Here is a 22,608-nt window from a genome sequence, read left to right as displayed (position 1 = left end):
AAGTCCTGCTGGAGCTCTGCAGGCTCTGTCTGCAGCCCGGGGTGTCAGGGGGTAGCACCTTGGCTTTGTGTAGAACAGACCTCAGCAAGGGTGAAAAACATCCAAGGGAAGCAAGGATGCTCCACAGCCAGAGGGCAGCCCAAGAGTGCCCTGGAAAAAAACAGTTTTCCTGCAGGGTGTGGAAACCTGAAGGGTTTTTCTCTGCAACTCCAAGGTAGGCAAGAGAAGGGAAAAAACCTCAGATTATTTCCCCAGGGAGTGAAGAAGTCATGCTCCTCCCCTGGGATCTGCTGCCTGGTTAAACCAAATGTCTCCATGGTGTGAATTCTTCTTATTCTTTTTCTGCTGAAGTGAGGATGTGAAAGCCCAGAGAGGCTCCAGGAGGTGTGGGCAGGGCAGGGAAATGCTGGGGCTGTGTCCTGCAGTTACATAAACTCTGGTTCTCTGCCTCTGAAATCAATTGTCCTGGGGAGCAGAGTTAGATGTTAGTTAGGGCTGAGCCATGGAAGAGCTTTGTCACAAGCAATCATCTCATGCTGCAGCAAGTTGTCACCCAAACCCTTGGGTTAGGGGGCACAGGAGCTGGGCCATGGTTTGCTCCTCCACCCAGGTTGATTTTTTCCTATTGGCAGAAAGGGGATCTTCAAGGTTTCCTTGGAGCTGTAGGATCAGTTTGATTGGAAAAGACCCAGATTTGACAAATAAACAGTATTTTTTTATTTAAAGGAGATAAACCTCAAAATACTAAATAGGGAATATTCATCCCTACTGAAAGGAATATTCTGTCTTGAACCAGGAGAATTGGACCACTGGTCAATTATTTTATCACCTGGGAGTTTATCCCATTAAACATGAAGTTAAATCTCAAACTCCAATATGCAGTGGGGAGGACAAAAAGAATTCAGGGCTGTAACCCACAGGGAGCTGCCAGTTCCAGTGCCAGATCTTCAGATCTCAGCCTTTAAGCATCTGGGGGGATTTAAACCAATAAAACATCAGAGGAAAGCTCTTATGTTTCAGATCAAAGTATAAAGATTTAAACCCAAGGTGGCTTGAGTTTCATTGCTCACTGTCAAGAAAAGGGAGAGGAATCCTGGGTGTAGGATGCATCACCACCTGAATGGGTCAGGTTCTGGTTCCCCAGCCCCTGCCCTGAGCTGCAGCCACCTGGATCCATTTCCAGGCTGCTCTGTCCTGAAAGGTGAAAACTCACTGCTGAGCTTTCATGGGAAATCTGAATTTTGCTGTCTGTAAGATGAGGTTTTTTTAATTATTGTTATGTTTTGCAAGCTACTTCCAGTGACAGGATTCACCTGGGAGTAGCAGGGAAGGAACTCCTGCCCAGCTCCTCTTCTCTAGGGGTTTGGTGGCCACCAGACTGGGAGTTAGGAAGCCATGGGGCTCCTTGGCAGGCAAGCAGGGTCCAGGAGGAGCCTGGGGACAAGGCAGGGGACAGTCCTGCTCCCAACCCTCCCTTGCTCTTGTTGGGTGTTTAATCTCTGCTTTCTAATGGTGCTGATCAGCATCACTCCTCTGCTCTGGCCTGAGGCTTTGTCTGGGGAGAATGTGCCAATGCATCAGGGTTTGGAAAGTCTGGGGGTGGTTAAGGAATGAGTCAGGCAGCCTGGTCCTACCCCTGAGGGTACTGATGAATCTAAATTAAAAAAAAAACAAACCAAAACCCCCAAACAACAAACAAGAAAAAACCCCATTTTAGCTATTAACAAAGAAATAAGGATTAATCCTTATCACATAGTGTGTCCCTGAGGTGCTGCCTTCAACTCACCAGGTGCTTGGGGAGCCCAAACAAACCCCAAAGGGGGGTCTGGTTCTACCTGGGCAGACCCTGGCAGGAGGTTCCCCTCTGGTGATTCCCTGGGTTGATGCTGAAGGCTTCTCCTGCAGAGTGTCCCCAGCACTGCTGACACCTCTGCTGGCATCTCTGCTCCCCCCGTGGCAGTGCAGACCCCCCCAGCACCTCTGGGCATCCCTCAGCTCCCCAGCTCTGAAACACAAACCACAGCTAAATTAAGGAAGTGACTTTAAAATGCTCAGCTATCTGATTGTCTCTAGCTCTGAGGCAAAGGTATGTTGGGTGCCTGTTGGGAATGGGGACAGCAGAGCAGAGGAGGTGCCACCCCAAGAGCCTGAGTGGGGTGGGCAGTGTTGGCTCTGCGGGGAGCAGCACCCCAGGCACCAGCAGCAGGAGATGCAAACCATGCTGTAAGGAGGGAGCAGGGTGGAAGGGGGTTACCTGCCCCCCAGCTCTTCTTTGTGCCCCTTTGATGGCTGGGAAAGGGGGATTTTGGGGGGGGTTTGGGGGCGGGAGGATGCCCTCAGCGGTTCCCTCCCTGACCGGGGTCATTTGGTTTCTGTGCTAATTTGCAAAGGACAAATGAACCCTCCCTCTGTGCTGGCCTTTCAGGATTGGTATTAATCAACTCAAGGCACAAACAAAGCAATTAAAAATCAATAGCTGTGCAGCTATTAGCCAGCAAAATTTCAATAATGTTAATAATTGCAGGACTTAGGGAACTAATCAGCTGTAGTGAGCTACAGGAGATGCTGCCCCGGGCTCCCTGCTCCATCCAGCCCTCAGGGCCTGGGCCAGGCATTTAGAATAAATTCCTCATTATTTTGTAACTAATGGTCAGGAGAAGGACTGGAAATGGGACTCATTGCTGGTATCTTATGTGTGTGCTTGGCCATAACCTTGTTGTAGGAGAAACAGGAGCAGTGTGTGGCACAGGGCAGAGGGAAGGCAGAGCTGCTTGGTTTGGCTCTGTTTCTCTGTTTTCCATAAAACCAGCTTTCAGGCATTCATATTTTTGCAAGTCCACTCAGGAGCTTTTGCCTTGCCTTCCAGCTCAGGCCACTGAGAGACTTGATGAACCATCCCCATCACCCAGAAATGAAGAGTTCCCTGGGTGTGCTGCTCCTTCCAGCCTGCTCTCTGCAGGCACAGGTTGTTTCATTCCTAGCCCCCAACCCTTTTCTTGTCCTCACATCCCCCTGCTACCCCCAGGAGACACTGCAGAGGCAGCAGCAAATCCATCTCCTCCTGGGGAAGGGATGTGGAGGGCTTGGGTGAGCCCCACAGCCACCTCCAGCCTCTGCACCACAAGGTGATCCATCCCACAGCTGTCAGCCAAACCCAGGCTGCCTTGGGGTTTTCCTTTCATGAAGAAGTCAGCTCATTTCAAGTCACCAGGTAGCATGGCTGGAAGCTGATGCACTCTTCAGAAAATCAGCAGTAGCAACAGACTTTGGTTTTACTTTCAAAATGATGGAGGCTGGAAGCAAACCAGACCTCATCCATCTTCCCCACGTCAGCAGGACAAGGCATTTCTCATGCTGATGAGCTCACCCTGCCTGGTCTTCACCCACCCTGCTTCCCCCATTGGAAATCTTCCCTCTCCTCCTTTAATTTTATGAATTCATCTTTATTCATTACCTTTTTTTTCCCTCTTTGATTTGTAGCAAAGGAAGGTAAAAGCAATACAGAAAAGGGATCAATTCCAGGGCATTGATGTTCTTTAAAAGGCAAAATTCTGGGCTTTACAACTTATTTTTTAAGAAATAATCACCTTTACTAAACCCCAGTCCAGTGCTTGCACCTGCCAATGCACATTTCTGCTTGGGCTGGGAGCTGCTCTGACTCTTCCCTCCAGGAATGGGGAATTCCCAGGTGTTGGGGCCAGGAGAAGGTTTTGGTGCCTTCAGATAAAATGCTCCATCTGTTCTTCTTCAGCACAGGTTGCTCTGGTTCTGAGCAACTGCAGTGGGGTCTGGGACACCAGGCTGGGAGTTTAGTGCTGAGAAATCAAAATGCAAGCAAGCAAAACCCTCTCTCCCTACAGCAAGAGCCAAGGCAAAGGATTCCTGTTCCCAGTTCCCAGTTCCCAGCCATGCTTGGGCTGCTCGTCCCCTGGAGGTGTTCCCAGGGCTGTGGTGCAGTCACCATCTCTGGAGGTATTTAGGAGTCATATGGACATAGTGCTTAGTGCTGTGGCTTAGTTAAGGTCCTGTCAGTGTGGGGTTATGGTTGGAACTGATGATCTTGAAGGGCTTCTCCAGCTAAGGTGATTCTGGGTGCTATCCAGCTTGGTGGTGGGCACTGGGGAAGCTCAGCTTTCAAATAAAAACCTCCTTAGTTTTGATCAGTTTGGGTCTACCCAATTCTTCCCTTGAGTGTTTGGGCTTTCCCTCTTCCAAGGCCATGAAACCAGAGGCAGAGGTGTGGGCAGGGGAACCTTGGGCTGCTGAGATGTTCAGAGGGATGCGTGTGCCCACGTCCTTCCTCTGGGCACATCCCTGCTATCTGAAATTAACCATGTCAGCTGAACTAATCCTTATGGATCAGCTGATAGGCTTCAGTCTTTGCTTGTATTAGGTGGACAGAAGGAAAGGAAAGCCTTTTTTGTGTAGTTTCAATTGCCAAGGAAACCACTCTGCTGGTCCCCCCAGCTGGTGTTCTGTGTTCTCCTGTGTGTGGCTGTTGGAGGACAGGCTGGTGACAGGACAGAGATGCTGCCAGTCCTTGTGGGTTGTCACCAATGTCCTCATCATTCTCTGCCAGTTTATCCCAGAGCCTCTGCCATCCTTCTGAAGTTCATTAGAGTCACTGGTTTTCATTTCTAAAAAGGCAGGCAGCTAAATTTATAAGCATGGGTGCTGCTGGAAAGCCAGGAGCTGAGTGTGTCCTCAGAGTCTTTGCTGAAGTAACCTTTTAACTAACTGATTTCTTTTAATCTGTTTTAAAGTAGGGCACTCTGAAGAATATTTAGTGCTTGAAACACTTCCCCAAATCAAAGGTATCCCAGCAAAGACTGATTGGACTTTATTGAAAAACAAGTCTAATTTCTGGAGAAGCAGTTTTCTGAAACTGAACAGTTTAAAATGAATTGTGGCACAAAGCTCTAAACAAGAGTTTCAGGTAGGCTGCAGGTTGCTTGGGTCTTTTGTTGGACGTGTGTTATTTCTATCCATCCTTAATTTAAAAAAAAAATAATGAGCTTCTGGTTTTTAATTTGTGCTGGAGGCTGTAGCTCAGGGTAGCTCTGCCAGCAGCACAGATAGCATCTCCACTCAGCTCAGCACTTCACATCAGCCTTTCTTACGCAGAGCTTTCTGACCACACTATTTTCTTCTGAAACAAGAATTTCACCCAGGGTTATCAGGCAGGAAGATGCCTGGGAAATGGCATTGTGTTCAGCAAAAAGCTGCAGAGAGCACAGATTGGCCACTGCTCTCCCTCAGAGAACTGGACAATAGTGGAGGTTTGTATTGCTCATTTTTTCTCTGACATAAGATCTCCCCTCTTTTATTTTCTCTTTTATAACCTGGACATTTTTCTAATCCTTTTCTAAAGCCTGCACAATACTGGGTTATTTTTTCAGTTTAAAATGAGATATGACTAAAGCCTCCAGCCTGCCTCAAACCTCTCTGCTGTCCTTTATTTTCTCTTTTAAGTGGGTTCACACAGTAGCCCCAGCAAGGTAATGTGCATCTTCAGAAGCAGGAGACAAATCCCTGGCAAGGCCTTGCCTGGCTCTGGCTCCTCTCAGCATTAAGCTCCATTTCCCAAGAAGGGTCCTGCCCTTATTCCAATCTCTTTTTTAAAAAAAAAGTGAATGTGATGGTGGTTTAAATAGTGTGGTGATGGTTTAAAGAGCTGGAAGGAAGCCCCCCACCAAGGAGGAGGGGACTTTGCCCTGGGGTGGGGATAAACTGCAGGGATGGCAGCAAACAGAAAGTGCTCCTTCTTGGCACTGGGTGGAGAAGCATGGTCACAGGGCTGGGTTTGCCACTGCCCCTCTTCTTTATTATTGGTGATTATTGCCCTGCACCAAGCTTTGGGAGCTCCACATCTTCCCTGTCCTGCTAGGAGGCAGAGGTGAGATCCAGAGATGATCCCATCACCCCCAGAGATGATCCCATTGCCTCCCAGAGATGATCCCATCACCTCCAGAGATGATCCTATCACCTCCCAGAGATGATCCCATCACCTCCCAGAGATGATCCCATCACCCCCAGAGATGATCCCATCAACCCAGAGATGATCCCATCAACCCTCAGAGATGATCCCATCAACCCAGAGATGATCCCATCACCCCCCAGGGATGATCCCACCACCTTCCATAGATGATCCCATCACCTCCCAGAGATGATCCCATCAACCCAGAGATGATCCCATCACCCCCCAGAGATGATCCCACCACTTTCACAGATGATCCCATCACTCCCAGAGATGATCCCATCACCCCCCAGAGATGATCCCATCACCCCCAGAGATGATCCCATCACCTCCCAGAGATGATCCCATCAACCCTCAGAGATGATCCCATCACCCCCAGGGATGTGCTGATGCACATGTTTGGTGCCAGGGTGCAAGGTGCTCGCTGCCACCAAGATGCTGCTTGACTCCCCTGAGCAGTTAAAAGCCCAGGCAGCAGCTGAGCTCTCAGCTCTGCTCTGGACGTGGTTTCTGCTGATTCCAAACTCTCCAAGCAGGAAGGGGCAGAAACCCAAGTGCAGCAGGACTGAAGGAGCCCCATTCCTTGGGGCAGACAAGGGCTGTGCTGCAGCTGGAGGAGAAGGTCCTGTAGTGGTCAGAAACAGCCAATTTATTAGTTCTTACAAAGCTGCCAGAGCCCAACAAAACACGGATACATCACAGCTGGGATGGATCTTCTGGCTCTGGGGCTTTCCTAGCAGTGGCAGCAGCTCCTCCAGCACACACCAGGAAGGGCAGCACTGCCTGGGGTGGTAGGATGGTGGCTTCCAAAGCCCCAGGGAGGTTAAGGACACATTTCCCCAGCTCCCTGCTCTCTGACTGCCTCAGGCTCCCAACTTTCCTGGCAGAGCCCCTGGGAGGGAGCAGAACACTCGGAACCCAACCCAGATGCTGCGTGTCCGCTGCAGCCTCCAGCTCTGCCCCCCAACCACTTCCCATCTGTTCCCTCACATTAATGATTTTAATTAGGCAAAACCACCCTCCCCTCCCTGCAGCCAGACTCGGGGATGGTTTTAGAAATGTGGACGGGCTCGTAGGAAGCTCTGTTTCCTTAGGAAAAGCTGGGGCAGTGGGCAAGGAAGGGGCCTCCCTGCTGCCAAAAACCTGGAGATGCACCAAGGAGAGGGGGGAACCTGCTGTGAACCTGCTGTGAACCTGCTGGTCCTGAGGCTCTGAGCTGCCCTGGCTCCCCCAGGAGGCTGGGAGCTGGGGGATGGAATGCAGCAGGAAGGTTACAGCACAGGAGAAAGGGAGTTCTATTGATGCTCAGTTGAGTTCTGAAGCTCTCAACCCGGTGATCCCCTGAGCAGAAAGGGCCAGCCGGAGGGAAATGACCCCAGGAAGGTGTCTGCTTCCACTCAGCTGCAGTTCTGAAGCTGCACTGCTTGTCCCAGGCCTGGGGGGTTGTGTCCAGAGGGAGCTGCAGCAGCTCTGCTTTGTCCCTGCTGTTTTCATAGCATTTAGCCCACAAAAAGCAATGGAAAAAATTCCCCTGGATGATGCCTGGTGCCTGCTGGCCTGCAGCAGAAAGCTGAAGGAGTTTGCAGGAGTTCCCAGTCCATTTGCTGTTGTTAATAACAGCAGTTGCCACGATTTACCCAGGCTTTGGGCTCCTGGAAACATTCCCTCTCTAGACATAGGGGAGCTTCCAAGCAGCCCTCAGGAGCTGCTGGATCCTGGGGAGCAGCACCCGAGGCTCCAGGTGGGGCTGGGTGGGAAAAGGAGATTTTATCCCTTGTGTGGGATGTAAGGAAGGGAGGAAGCTGCTCCCTGGGGGATATCCCACCCCAAGGAGGGGACAGGGTGGTGGCACTGATGTTTTATGCTTTCTTCTGCTCACTCTGGCTTTTGCCTTATTTTTAAATATTTCTATTTCAGTTTCCCCCATTATCCCACCCGAAAGGTGTTGCCAAGTGATGCACATCCCTGCACTTCTTTCAGACCAGCTGCAGGTGGTTCAGAGATCCTTTCTGCTTCCATTTTCTGTTCTGTTCAGATGTGCAGTCCCAGGGCCTGGGCAGGATAACCTAATCCCCTTCTAATTGCTCATTATTCCAGGTGACAAATAGTTGAGAGCAGCATTGGCTGTTCCTCTGGACTGTAGCTGAGCCAGCCTGGTTTGCTGCTGGCTGCAACCAGATCCCTGAAACTGCTCAGCACCACAGCTCAGTACCACCAGGATCCACTTCTTCCCAGAATGTACCTGGAAAATAGTTTTTTTCCCTGCCTAGGATAAATATTCATGCTGGATTAATATTGAGACGTAGAGAATTATTATTATTTAGCACTCATCAGGTGTTTGAAGCACAGGAAAGACAATAAGTAATGCAACCATTGTCAGTGCAAGGTCTCCATAGGTTGTTGTCTCTTTGCTCCCAGAACTGTTCTTTGGGTCAAGGGAAAGGAAGGGAATCTGGAGGAGTACAAGTGGAGTGCAGCTGATGAGCCCAAATAATTGAAGTAAATATTCACAAACAGCTAGACTTTAACTTAATGCATCTTTACCTGGAATTAAGTGGAACTCTTCAGACCTGTAAACATTTCTGAATGGAATCAGAGGGCTCAGGGGACAAGGGGATGTCCCCAGAACCACCCCATGGCCACCAGAAGTTCTGCTGAGCTGCAGCAGGCAAAGGCTGGGGCAGCAGAGAAACACAAGAACAGTTGAGCAAAACTCAAACCCTTTGCCCTTCCCTTTGCCCACCCAGGTTATGGGGATGCATTTTTATGCACATGGCTGCATAAAACTCAGTCTGCAGTGGGTGGAAATGTTCTCTGTAGCAAGTTCTGCAAGTCAAGAGGAAAAAAACCCCTATTTTTTCCCCTGAATCCCTTTCCTACATAGATTTCCTTACAGAGTGCCTTCCTCTTTTGGAAAGTTTGCATCTTTAGCATCAAAGATTTGGACACCCCGTAGGTTTTCATTGTTCTGTTCCCTAATTTCACTGTATTTAGTGCAGCTGCTGGAGGCTGGACCACTTACCAGCCATGTCCCACTCCAGCCCTGCCCATCTCTGAGGGGACACCCTGCAAGTGGCAGTGTTGCTGGCATGGAAGCCAAGCCCAGGGTGTGATGGCCACAGCCCTGAGACGTTTGGGGAGGGGTGGGAAGGTGTTCCCAGTGCTCCAAGCCATTTATCTCAGCCCATTCTAAAGACAGCTGCAATGGAAGCAGGATTGGTGGGGCTGCTGAGGGAACAGGGAATTTAATTTGCTGTGCCAGTTCATCCCTGACGTTGGGAATTAATCACAGCAGCTCCACCTGGGAAGAGGATGCAGAGCCCAGTCCTCTGCTGCACATCAAACCCAACTCTTGTTCTCCAAAGAAACGTGGGTTGTTTGGGTATTTTTAATATTTTTTTTTTTTTTATAACTCTCAAAGCTACAAATTTCAGTTTCATTTAATCTTTAACCACCTGAATTCCATCTTGTCCTCCTGTCCCAGCACCAACCCCTTTGGAAGGGGCCTGTACCTGGCTCCCAGCAGAGTCTGGTGTGCTCCCTGCTCCTCTCCCTGCCCCTCCTGGGATAGAGAATCAGGAGGAAACACCCCATGGAAGTGGCAGTGGCAGAACCAAGACCCACCTGAAATTAATTTTCCCTGTTCCTCTGCCTCAGGATTTGGAGGGTGAAGGGAAACATAAAGAGTGTTTGAACCCTCTTTGTCCCTGAGCAGGGCTGGCTGTCCTCTCATCCAGCACATTCCCTTGGAGTGTAGAGGAGGTGGTCAGGAGCTGATTTCAAGCTTTTGCTTTCCCTACAATCCAGCCCTGGGGATGTGGTTTTGGAGACTGCCTGCAGGAGGTACCACCCCACAGCTGCATCCTCCCCAACCCATCAGCTTCACCAAACCCCAGCAGGAGCTTCTTGGTGAGTCCTGGGAGTTGTTCAGAACTTCAGCTGAGAGCTAACAAAATCTTTCCTGGTTCTTTTCCCTTGACCATACCCTGCTATTAGCAAGCCCCCTGCTCTTCACTTTGAAAGCAAAAGGTCCCTGGTCCCCCCAACCTGCCCCTGCTTTGCCTTCAGGGGGCTTTCTGCTCAGGCCATGCCATGGATGGGGCAGAGTTGGAAGGTCCTGGGGGGCTCAGAGATTGGACCCCATCACCTTAAGGGTCTTCCCAACCAAAATGATTCTGTGACTCCCAGAGGTCCTGGGAGAAGTGGCTGATGGGGATGCAGTGGGCATCCCTGGGCCAGCTGTGATGGTTTTCTCTCTGGTTCTCTTCACTTTGTGTTTCCTGCTGGGGGCAGGGGACAATTTCCAAGTGACAGAGCACAGGACAGGTTTTCCCATTACTCCTTTGCACACCAAGCTGGGTGTGCATCAGGACACCTCCCCAGTGGCTCCAGCCTCTGCCCTGGGGCAGTGTAGCTTGTTGGGTTTTAAATGTGTATCTACCTGCTTTATTTTCCATCCTTTATTTTAGTGACACCTGTAAAACAGCAGAAGTACCAAGGGGGACTTTTCAACCCAGCAGTTCAGGTCATTGCATTGGATTTAACTTGGAATTTGCTGCTCAGGGTGGATTTATCCTGCACAGGCAGAGGACAGTGAAGGGTGTTCCTCTGGTCACCCCACAGCCTCCTCAAAGCAATATAAAGTTAATAAAGCAGAGCCAAAATAAAGCTTTTTATGCAATGCTAGCTCTGGGCACTCCTTGTCAGGTTACCAGCAAAAACAGTGCTAAAATCTGCAGATTTTAGCAGTGACTCTACTGAACTTCAGAAGGATGGCAGAAGCTCTGAATTTGTGAGATCTTAATTAGGATTAAAAGTGCCAAAGGCAGAGCAGCAAAGGCAGGAACCATCAGGAGTCTCCCACACTTGGGAGCATCCCCTGGGACTGCCACGGGCATCAAGGGGATTGCTCCCTGGGGCACTGAGACACCAAACATTGATTCTCAAGTTCCTGCTGACACAGATTATGACCCTGCTTCCCCAGGAAGGGGGTGTAGGAAAAAAAAAATCATTATTTTAGACAGGATCTATCTAGAGTTTACCAGATCTGCCATAGTCTGTGTCTTTACATTTGCTGTTAAGGCAAGGGGTTCATCCCACTGTTAACAGGAACCAGGGTTTTGAGAGCATTTCCATGTCACTGGGGTGGGATCAGCTGAAGTTAGGTGTGCAGTGGGACATATGGACCTAAAAACCCCCTGGCACCCACGGGTTTATAGAGATTTCTGGGACAGAGAGGTTGCTGCCTGCATGTCTGCTTTGGGGGGGCTGTGACTGGAACAGGGGGTCCAGTCCTAACACCCCAAAGGTGAAAAAAGGCACTGAGCAGTTGGCAGAGGTGCAGGTAAGTGCTGTAAGCACAACCCTATTCCCAAAAAACCTGAACTGAAAGAATGCCCAGGGCTTAGAGTGAGAAAGAGGAAATGCCTGGGTGACATGAGATAAATCTGACCTCCCAAAATTGCCTCATTTCTGGAGCTGGGGGATAATGAGGCACTGGGAGAGCTGGGCTGAATCTCCAGGGATTGACAACAAACTAAAAGCCGTATCTGAGGTGACAGCCTCCCTTTGCTACTGACAAAATAAGTGTCCTGAGTCCTGTGGGAGCAACAGAGCTGTCACCTTACAATGAATTTGCTGGGTGATGCTCAGGAGGAGCTCTGTGCACCACACCTGATGGGGGATCAGGGGGGAACCACCTTCCCCTTCCTGCTGCACCCTTGGCTGCATCCCTGGGTGCTCCAAGCAGTGAGGACAAGGAGGAGCCAGCCCAGGCTCTGAGGGATGGGGGACAATGACAGCTGATGGCACATCCAGGGCAGGGGGGCTCTCAGGAGGCATTTGCTGTTTCCACAGGAAGGTTTCCAGATGCCTCTTGCCAGGGACTTGGGGTGGTGGCCCAGCAGCTGCTTGCCCTTGGCACCCCCATCTGCCCTGCTGGAGCTGGGGCCATCGATCCTGCTGAGCTGGGTTAAGAGCAGGACAAAAGGGTTCTGAGGGCTTTCATCCCAAAGCATTAGGCTCAATCAATGGCAGCTCCCATTTTCCAGGAGGCTGGAGTCCTCCTGACCCCCCTCCTCTCAGTCATTTGGAGGAATGAATCCCTGCAATGATGCTGGGGAGCAGGAGGAGCTGCTGTCTCCTCAACCCCATGGGGCAGCAAGGCTGGAAATGAAATTCCCAGCCCCAGATCCATGGTGCTGAGCCCTGGGATGGCAGCATCCCTGCACAGTGTGGGCCTGTAATGAAAATCAAAAATAGAACAGTGCTCTGAACACTCCCAGACCTTCCCTCTCCAGTGACAGAAGATCAATACCTGGCAGCCAGCTCTGCTGCACTCCAAGTTCATGCTCTCCGTGGGTGCAGTGGGACTCCCACCACCCGTGCCATGGCCACCACTGACTGATCTTGGGCACAAAGTATAAAATTGTGCTTTTCCTCCCTGGCCCAGCTTCCTTAGCCCTGGGAAAGTCCCTGGGCTGAGCTGGGGGGGTTATCCACTGAGGGAAATGGGCTCTGCTGAAGGGGTGGTGCTGGGCTGGAGCCAAAGTCTTGCCCATTTCCCAGGTACCTGGAGTGTCCTGAGGCCCCAGGAGGTCTTGGACATCTTCCCCCTTCCCGTGGCCAGGAGCTGCTCCTCCACCTCTCCCCAAGCCCCAAATCCCAGGCATCTGATCAAATGAGCAGAGCACTCCTGCTGCCATTCCATGGGTCTGCCATGTAGCTTTTATTATAGCACAAGTTAATAACACTTTCCCTCGAGCCTGCTTTTAATTAACACATGTATTTTCATTTTCTGTCCAAGATATGACAAATCTTTGGTCTTGTTACCTGCTGGGCTCCATTTTCCAACAATGCTGTATTTTATTTTATTTATTTTGTTTTCATTTATTTATTCCCTAAGGTAATTAATTTCACACCCCCAGGTTATCCCATGGATGTGTTTCATTCAAACTCAGGGTGTTATTTCTGTATAAAAATGGTCAGGGGGTTCCAGTTGGAAAGCAGGCAGTGTGAGAGGCAGTAGCTGGAGTGTGCAGAGAGCAGGAGTGCTGAGGATGCCACATGGTTCCCTCTTCTGATGTGGCACAGGAACACCTGGGAGGCTTCTCCCCCAGAATTAAGGAGTATTTGCTGATGGGATCATTATTGGTACCACCCTCCTCCTGTTAGGGAGCTGTCAGGGAGGTCAGGGGCAGGGACCCCTCCAGCTGAGCTCTCTGAGCATCTCCAGCCCAAAGCACCAGCTCTGCATTGGGCACAGGGAAGGAGAGGTTTTAACCCTGCAGGGGGTGTAAGGAAAGTTTGCACGGATTTGGGAAGCACTGAACAGACATTTGGATTTGAAACCTCTCCCTCACTCTCAGCCAGCAGTGTTCTGCAGGGGAGGCAGTAAAGAAAACAGCTTTTTGGTTTTTTCCTCCACCTCCTGGAACTGCTGGGTGTAAGTCAGCTTGTTTTCTTTGCCTGATAAACCTTAAGGAGCTTTTCTACATTATCAATATTTAAAGTATGATTGGCACTTCCCATTCCCAGCTGTACCAGACAATTATCTTAACCAGCTGGAAAACTGGTACTGGAGGAGCAGGTCCAGCTTCTTGGGAGTGCAGATGGACCCCATAGGGAATATATTCTCAAGCTGAGAGTAAGATTTTAAATGAAAAAAAATGATATGTTTCCCCCATAAATTATTCACAGCTGAGTAGCTCTGATTTCCAAGACTTTCCTACAAAGCAGCAAAACTGCTCTGTTTCATCTTAGCCTCCTCTACCTCTGGACAGAACTGATCTCCAGAACAACTCCTGCCCCACTGGCTTATCCTGTCAATGGGCATTCTGCATCCTTGGTTCCAGTTCTCTGTCCAGGACTGAATACTTTTATTTCATGTGAATTTCATCCTTTGTGAGCTTCTCTGGGTTCCTGATGACTTCTGCTGCTCCTCCTCCCATTTCCCAACCTGCTGGTGGGATCTGAGCAGGATTTACATGCCAGCTTCGTTAGCCAGGAACAGAGCAGAGCAGGGACACTTGGAATTCATTATTTATCCCATGGTATGGGAATGAATCACAAAACAGAACTGAGGCTTTCTGTGGGTGCACACTTAGTTTCTACTGTAACATCATCCCTAACTCAGCTCTAGGCTCCATGTCTGTAGGTGAACCCCTGTGCTCATCACTTCAGCTCCCAGAGCTGAGGAAGAACTTGGACCTTGTCCTCCTGTGAGGGCACAGACATCCCTTCTGCTCCTAAATCCCTGCTGAGTTATCCCTTCCTCTAAGCAGGCTGCTCCTTTCTTCCAAGCCCACCTGAGATGTCAGCTCCAATGGGCTGCTTTGGGTCCTTCTGGCTGCTTTTGCTGTGACTGACAGGAAGTGAAAGTGCCTAAAATTAAAGAAATAAAAAAGAATTTGCACTGAGGAGGTGGCAGCAATGAGAAGAGGAGAGAGGGTGTTGCATGCCACCCCCAGGGCAGCAGCTCCTCTGCTCTCACAAGGTGCCAGCAGCACCTTCTCCTTCATCTCTCCTGCACCCCAGTGCCATGGTGCTCCCCATCCTCTGCCATGGCTCTGATGGCCATGATGCTCCTCCAGCCTGGCTCCCTGGAGACACTTCCAAAATAGAAGCAAGTGGAGGTGAAAAAAGAAAAAAATCCTAACCTGATTATGATAGAATAAAGGACATAACAGTGATCTATTGCTTTGTGTATTTTTCATATCATGTGCTCAGGACATTGTTTTTCCATGTGCTAAAAATATGTTCTCTAACTGCAGAATAGGTCCTGAGCTGCTGGAGGCCACACTGATGGATATGGTTAGTCCTGAAGAGCTCAGCCTGCCTTGGGGTTCTTTCTTCAGCACTTGTGGCTGGTCCCCAGGGTGAAAAAAGACCGAATATTGGCATTAAAAAGATGAAGGTATCCTGTGAAGAGCAACACCCTGCACATGTTACAGGGAGGGGGAGTGGTGTGGTCACCAGTGCCACTTGTAGCTTCAGGGAGGGAGGGAAGGGAAAAGATGGTGCTGCTAAAGTTTTGCATTTGAGCAAGATCAAACCAAAGCTTTGAAGGCCAACAGGTGCTTTTAACAGCTTTAAAAGGAGTTTCTGCCACTCAGCCAGCCAACCCCTGTGTTTGGGCTGAAGCCCTTGGCTGTCAGCACCTCCCCTGTGCCTTCCCGACCCACCTGCCAGCCCGTGTCCCTACCTTCCCTATGAACATTCATTTTTTGGAAACCTGACTCATTCCTCAGCCTTGTCAGGCTCCCACAGACCAACCTCCCACTTCTTAAATAGCAAGAAAATTTTCCTTTGGATTGAGTTTGAGTTTGTGACCATTCCTGGTGCTTTCCTCAGGTGCCTCATCTGCTGCTCTCAGAGGATCCATCCTCAGGGGAGAGGAGGAGCTGCTAATGGCTCATTCATTAACAGTGATTAATAGGGGGCAGCTAGGGATGGTATGAGGATGGTTTAGGGACCTGGTTTCCAGGAAGGGTTCCCTGCTCCAGCTTGAGATGAGCTCCCTGGGCTGCACCAGTGGGCATCGCTCCAGGGCTGCTCTTGGGGAGAAAAAGGAAGAAAATCATCAAGCTGTGCCTGTCCCTCAGGGGGAAGTTTGGGTTTTTCTAGCTGCCAGTCAGCAGGAGGATCTTGTCTTTCTTACTGAAGCCAAACTGCTTTAGAAATCGATCTGAGTTTTGCCTGAATATGCAAGAGGAATAAAGCCCTGCACCTGCACCTATCCCTGCTGCTGAAGTGCCCCTTCCCTTCCTGCTTCAGGCACCTTTGGATTAGCACTCCCAAAAGGATGTGGGTGAGTGTGCAATTAAAACTGTAAAGGCACCTGGACAAATTCAGCCAGAGTACACTCACAGGGTTATCCAAAAGCCATTGCAGGTGCCGGGATTATTTTAATACTTGAAATATTAATTCAAATGCAAATATTAATATTTGAAACCACAAAGAAACCACTTCAGAGAGTGTTTGGGAAGCAACTGAGATGCCTTCTGGTTTTTGCCCTGGAGGATTAGCAGACATCTGGGGCTGAAAGTGTGAAATGGCTCCAAGCTGCCTTCCTGGCAAGCTGGGAGAAAAGACAAGTCCAGCAGAGAACTCAGGTGCCACTGGGCAGGCAGGTGAGGGATGCTGGGGATGAGGTTGCTGGGTGTTCCTGCCCATAAGGGATTCCCACAAGGAATTCTGGCTCCCATGTTTTGCACACTGGAAGCCAAGGCTGAGCAAGAGGGCCCAGATGTGGCTCTTGAAGCTCTGCTGCATGGGCACTGCTGCTTTAATTCAAGGCAAGAACGACCACGGTGTAACTCTGGAGCCAGGAATTAGGGATGCAGACAGCCTGAGGTGAGGCTGCCCCAGCCTGGGCTCCAGGAGAGTGAGATTGGTGCTTTTGGGGTTTTTTAAAGAATTGCAAACAGTACCACACTGGAGATTTGCTGCAGTTGGAGATGTATGGATCTTTTGGGCACCATTCCTACCCCTGGAAGACTTTCCCTTTGAAGACCTCATGCCTGACAGCAGCAGCTGAGAGCTGGTGAGGACTGACAGGTCACTCATGGCCTTCTGCTCCCCTGGGGATTCCATGGATGGAAACATTATGGAGAAGGAGGAATGCACATCAATGAAAGGCCCCTCTAGTTTTGGTGGTAAAATTGAATATACTCTACCATTTATGATGAATAAACAAGGGACATGTGTGAAGAAACAGGTCAGATGTTTGTACTGCCTTCAAGCCAAGTGGGAGCTGGTGGAGCCCCCCCTGCACTGGTTTCACTCCATCACACCCACTTCCTGACACCTCAGCCCTGCAGCAAGGAAGACTTTTGTCTTCAGGATGCTGGAGGAGCTGACAGGGCTTTGACACCACAGCCTGGGGCTCTCCCTGCAGCTCTCCATGTGCTCTTCAAAACCCATCCCTGGAATGATGTGTGCAGTGATCTGGGAAAGCCACTTTCACCCCGAGGTTCCTGCCCTGCCAGCACACAGGTGGTAGCTCTACAGGTGTGTCTAAGAGGGATGGAGAGATGTTCCGGGCAGGAAAACCTGGATTTGTAAAGCAGGGAGAGGTCTCTGCAGTGCCCAGGGGTCAGGTAGGAGGTACCTGCTGGGCATCCCTCCCAGTGCCAGCAATCCCCTCCATCCCTGCTCTGCAATGCAGGGGTGAGGTGGCTGCTGGAGCTCCTGCTGGTCCTGAGTGGTGCTTCTTCCCTGGGCTGTCATCCTCCTGCCCACTGAGGCATCATAAATATCCCAACTCCCCTCTTATTCTCCTTCCTGAGTCCCAAATCCCCACAGTACAGAGGGAGAGGGGCCTAAGGAAAGCTGAGGGACTGGAAGTGTGCAAGCATCTCTGCATCAGTGAGTAGGAAAAAACCTTTGCCCATCAGCTGCCTGCCTAAACCAGTGTGCCTTGGTACCACCACTTTATTAGGGGAGGGCTCTCACCTTGTAAAGCAAGAGGCACCAGGCAATGAATGTCTGTGGGCAGAGCCTGAAAACTCTGCAGTTTTATAGCAGAAGCAGGAGGCTGCTGTGCCTCTGATTTATGGCACTGGACAAAGCTGTGGCTTCTGGCAAAGGCTGGTCAAAAGGTGTTATTCTTCAAGTGGTCTCTATAATTAATGAAGCATGCCTAATGAATCTCACTCTCAAAAAATATTTAACAACGTGCAGTGAGCTCCTTGCAAGTCAGGTGACAGGAGAGTGATTGTGTTGTCTGCAAAGCCATTAGAAAGTTGGAAATGCTTTGTAAGACTGAATCATCTGTATTAGGAGTTTTCCCTCTTATTGTATTGCCTTCAAATTCTGCTTTATCTCTAATGTTCCTTACAGCACAAAGGGGGAAGAGAGGAGGGGAGTCTTGACTGAGTTTCTCACCACTGCTGCAGATGGGAGCTGGGTCAGTAATATTTATTTTGATGCAAAGTCCATGGCACGTTTGTTTCCCAGAGAACAGGCAGATCTGTTCTTTGTCTTTCCCTTAAATATATCTGTAAATGAGCCAGCCCAGGGCTGGGGTTTCTGCTCCTCTCAGGGAATTGTATCCTCCCAGGCAGCAGACACTCTGCCTTGCCTCATTTTCTACCAAAAGTTTATCAGCTGTGAAGGAACCATCTCAGCCTCCAGCTTTATTCCACCCCTTTCCAGCTCAGGTGCGTTTCCTAAACGCTGAATTTCACCTTGTCTGTCAGAATGGAGACTTCTGATAACATCTCCTAAGGCCAACCGCAATGATTTGATGGCCTGGCCATTTTCACACCAGCTCAAGGATAAACTGAGGGAAAACTGAGCCAGCCTTGAAGTCTGCCTGGCTGCCCCGGGAAACTTGTTCATTCTCATCAGCATCAACCCCAATGACACCTAACAGTCTGACTACAGGACCTGGGTTCTCAGGAGGGGTATTTTCTCTCAGACAGGTTGTTCCAGCCTTCCCCCCCCTCCCATCCTGCCGTTGTGGTCCCCAGCAAGTGTTCATGCCGGTTCCACTCCTCTAAATGTAATATATTGATTGATTGATTGATGGCTCCCAGCCCGTCCAGGCCCCCGGGGATGTGATAAATGGCTACTCAGACTGCTGACAGATGCTCTGCTCTCCCCGCAAGGGAAACGGGTGAAGCACAACACGCAAAAATCCTGGGCAAGCACAGATTTCTCCCTCCCTCTCTTTGGGAATCACCTGTTGGCGAGGCTTCCAAGCGGGCTAAGAAAAAGTCGGGGTTGTGGTTTTCCAGAGTCAAACCCGACGGGAGAGAGGTTTAAACGGGGTGAGCGGGGTTATTTCCCTGGGCAAAGCCGGATTCCCGGGGGGATGCGGGGTCACTTCCTGTCCCCTGGGCGCATCCCGCCTGCACAGGGAGCCAGGGACAGCGGCCACCCAGCCCTGTGCAACCGGGAGTGGCGGGGGGATGCTCGAAAAGCAGTCTGAAAATGCAAGTTTTAGCACATCTAGGAGGCAAAAACCTCGCAAGGATGGGCGAAGGGGCGGCTCCTTCAGCCCGAGCTCGGCGGATCCGTGGCTGGGAAGCCCGGCTGTCCCCCCGCTCCCCTCCCGGCTCCCTTCCGCGGCGCCCCGGGACTCATTTGTGACCGCGAAAAGAAATAAGAAGCCCCAGACCTGTTGCCATCAGACCACGTTTTTACTTCGGCAGCCCGCGGGTCGGGTCGGAAGGGGCGGCTGGCAAGGGCTGGGGGACCACACAAACACCGGACACCCCCGCGGGTCTCACCGGGGGATCTCGGGGTTCGTTCGTTGTTGTTTTTAAGGAGAGAAAATTAAAAAAAAAAACAAAAAAACAAAAAAAAAAAGCCCAGTCTGTCCCGAGGAGGAAGGCTCTGTGGTGAGGGGGGCGGCGGCGGGGCCGTCGGGGCGGTCAGTAGGGTCCCACCACCACCGCTTCCACCTCCTTGGAGGGTCTGCGCTCCTTCACCAGAAAGTTAATCATCCCTTCGGACTTGATGAGAAGGTTGCAGCCCAAGAAGAAGATGCCGAAAACGACGGTGAGAGCCAGGACGCACATGACGGCGATCTGCACCACCCGCATGATGTACAGGTTCCGCTCGTCCCCCGCAGCCTCCCCGCCGTCTGTCACCGCCGAAGCCGGGGTACAACACCTCAGGGCCCGCTCCAGCTCCAGGGCACCCGCCAGCAGCCCCTCCGCTGTCCCCGCTGTCCCGTCGCCCGATGCCACCTCCGAGCCGTTCATCCCGCCCGGCCGCCCCGCAGCCGCCGCCGCCGCCGCCGCATGCAGGCGGGAGCCGTGCCGGAGCCCTCTCCCCACAGCCGCTCCGCGATGCTGAGCCGAGACGATGCTCCGCGACGGCGGAGGATCCGCGCTCTCCCTCCCTCCTTTCCCCCCCGTTTCCTTTCCCCTCCCCTCCCTTCCACCACCTCCCTTCCCCGGCTCCGCTCCGCCCCGCAGGGAAAAGGGGAAGGGGGGTGGGGGGGGAGAGGGTATGAGGGCGGTGCTGGGGATTGGGGGGGGTTGGGATTGGGGAAGGGGCTTTAGGAAGGGGAGGTGAAGAAGGAAGGAGGGTGGGGGAGCTTCTAAGGAGTGGCTGTGGAGAAGGGGGCATGGGGGAGCAGGTTATGGAGAAGGGGGCTTGGGGAGATAGGTTGGGGAGAGGGTTATGGACAAAAGGGGTTTGGGGAGTAAGATTGGGGGGACCAGGTTATGGAGGAAGGAAGAGTGGGGGCTTGGAAGAGAAGGTTTGGAAGAGCAGGTTATGGAGTAAGGGAGCTTGGGGGATTGAGTTTGGGGAGCAAGCTTGAGCAAGGAGGATTCTGTGGGGTGTGTGGAAGAGCAGGTTGTGGAAAAGTTCAGGTGAGGGCCCAGCCCTGGTGCTGCTGGTGGGACCCCTGTCCCCTCCTGCGGTTTGGACGATAAATGGAGGGTGGCAGCAGCTCCCGACAGCTGGTGCCATGGTTTGGGTGTGATTCTTGTCCGTGCCTCCCTCCAGTGAGACGATGACTGGGGAGATTTCCGAGCGGAGGATGTGGATGCTGCCAGCGGCAGGCGGGTGCTGCCGGCTTTAACCCTGCCCTCTCTTTGCAGGAATGAACTCTGCACCGAAGCAAACACCCGGGGGAATCTGTGGCTGGGGTCTGCCAGGGGCTGTGGGCAAGCGCTGCCACACAGGGTGGGTGCCACAGCTGCCACTCCCCAGGGGAGGTCGAGGCCAGGCACGGGGAATGATGTTTTAGGGACCCCTTACAGCTCTTTCATCTCGGTGTGGTGGCTGTTTTGTTAACTGCTTACCAGCGATCACCCAGAGCCCAGGTGTAGCCTGTTGCTCACACCCCGGTCTCCATGCACCCCTTTCCCCTGGCTTGGGGCTCTGGGGGTGACAGTCCCGGGCAGGGTCCCCTCCCTGCAGAGCCCGGCGTGGTTGGTGAGGTCTGCCCGGAGCAGCCCACCTGGGAGGCCGAGCTGGGTGAGCTCTGCTGCCTTATCAGATGGGACACGACGGGAACATTTTGTTTTTACTGTTGGAGGAAGAAGATAGTATTAATTCTAATTAGCGGTGGGAGTGCTGGCAGTTACTTTAGCCAGGGGAAAATGCTGGAAGGGATGTTAAAACTCCACATGACTCTTGTTAGCAGCCAGGGAGTCCTCTGCCTTTCTCGAGCAGAGCAGCAGGCATGTGGGGCGGGGGTCTGGCCCTTCGCCCTCCTCTCCATGTACCAGCTCTTGGCATCTCTCAGGAGCAGTCAGGAAAAGGGTTCACATCCCCGAGTTATGTCGGGAAAACGCTGTGTATGCTTTGTGCCCCCAAAAGCTGGTGGCTGAGGGTGAGGAGAGCTGGAGCCCACCTGTGCTCTCCCGGCAAGTTTCCCGGGGGTGAAATCATTTGCGAATCCTGAACTTAAAGTTCTGTGGAAATGCTTCCTAAATGTTCCTTTCTGCAGTACCCGGAGGCAGCAGCACCGGCCCGGTGTTGGAGACCAGGGCATCCCAGCGTGTGTTAAATCGTGCAAAAAAAAAAGGAGAAAAGGGGGAGAAAAAGATCCCTGTTCACATACGTAGCACCTCTAAACACAGAGATTGCGTCTTTATCGGGTTTCTGCAAGAAGGAAACGCCACAGGGAGTGAGCCTTGGTGTGAGCAGGCAGAGCTGGAGGTTGCCACCCTTCCCCAGTGTGATTTAACAGCAGGGTGAGGCAAGATGTGCAGCTCAGCCTCTGAAAGGTCTTCTCATGGTTTTAGTTGTGTTCATCCTTACGATTTGCAGCCTGCAATTGGATTAGCATCGAAGAACGAAGCGGGTTTCATCTTGCCCAGTGAAAAGCGTTACTAAAAGCTTTGGGGCTGCGGGTTTCAGCCAGAGCAGTGCCAGGAGGTGCGGAGCACTCACGCAGAGGCTCAGGGAGGGAATCGCTCTGCTCCCCTCCTCCAGCTCTGGAGATAATTGGAGGCAGGGAGGCACCAAGAAATGGCGCTGTAAAGGCTATTTTGTAGAGCTATGGGATGGAAAATCGTGTTCTCATTTACAGTGGTTTTGTGTGGAGAACACATCTAGAAAAGAAGGGGGAGAAATCCATAACTCGTTTTGTCAGTGCTGGGCACAAAGGGTTGAGCCCGGTCCTGCCGGGTGGGGCTGGGGGCTTCAGGAGGCCGGGGGGGTTCTAGGTGGTATCCCGGGAGAAACCAGTCCCCGGGCAGTGCTTCTGCTCTCCTCCTCCTCCCTGCTCCCCCCTGGAGCCATCACAGCTCCTCTGAGCTGGGGGGAGCAGGGCTGGAGGAGGGGGTCTAGGGCACCCCCAGCTCACCTGTGGGGCGGCCCCTGGCTTGTGGGGATGGAGAGAGGGGATGGGGAGGGGATCGGGTGGGGTGGAGGAGGATGGAAATGAATATGGGATGGGTTGGAAACGGGATAGGGTGGAATGCAAATGGATGGGATGGGGAATAGGGGTGTGTGCTTTGGATCCAATGCGTAGGGAGCTGCTGGCTTCCAGGAACAAACTTTAGGGACACTTATCCCCCAGGGCTCTGGGCTGGTCCTGGCGGAGGAGCCGGTACCCAGCTCTGTGCTGGATCCCCCAGACTCCATCCCGGGTGAGGGGATGGTTCCTGTGTCTGTGCTGGATCCCCCAGACCCCATCCCGGGTGAGGGGATGGTTCCTG

At 51.8% G+C, this 22,608-nt stretch overlaps 1 protein-coding gene across 1 annotated transcript; it reads right to left on the bottom strand.

Moving 5' to 3' along the window:
* Window positions 1-19,205: 19,205 nt before the first annotated feature.
* Window positions 19,206-19,689, bottom strand: RPRM (reprimo, TP53 dependent G2 arrest mediator homolog). The gene has a single exon (XM_030454514.1). It carries the CDS (start codon window positions 19,687-19,689, stop codon window positions 19,357-19,359), a length of 333 nt encoding a protein of 110 aa, XP_030310374.1. The 3' UTR covers window positions 19,206-19,356.
* Window positions 19,690-22,608: the final 2,919 nt, after the last annotated feature.

This window comes from Calypte anna, chromosome 7 (assembly GCF_003957555.1).
Source record: "Calypte anna isolate BGI_N300 chromosome 7, bCalAnn1_v1.p, whole genome shotgun sequence".
In the NCBI taxonomy this organism is placed as follows: domain Eukaryota; kingdom Metazoa; phylum Chordata; class Aves; order Apodiformes; family Trochilidae; genus Calypte; species Calypte anna.
The sequence above is the reverse complement of the archived record's forward strand: the minus strand, read 5'-3'. Positions and strand labels throughout refer to the sequence as shown.

Excerpts from the sequence above, each read along its gene's own strand:
- RPRM (XM_030454514.1), bottom strand. The coding sequence starts at position 19,689 with ATGAACGGCTCGGAGGTGGCATCGGGCGACGGGACAGCGGGGACAGCG.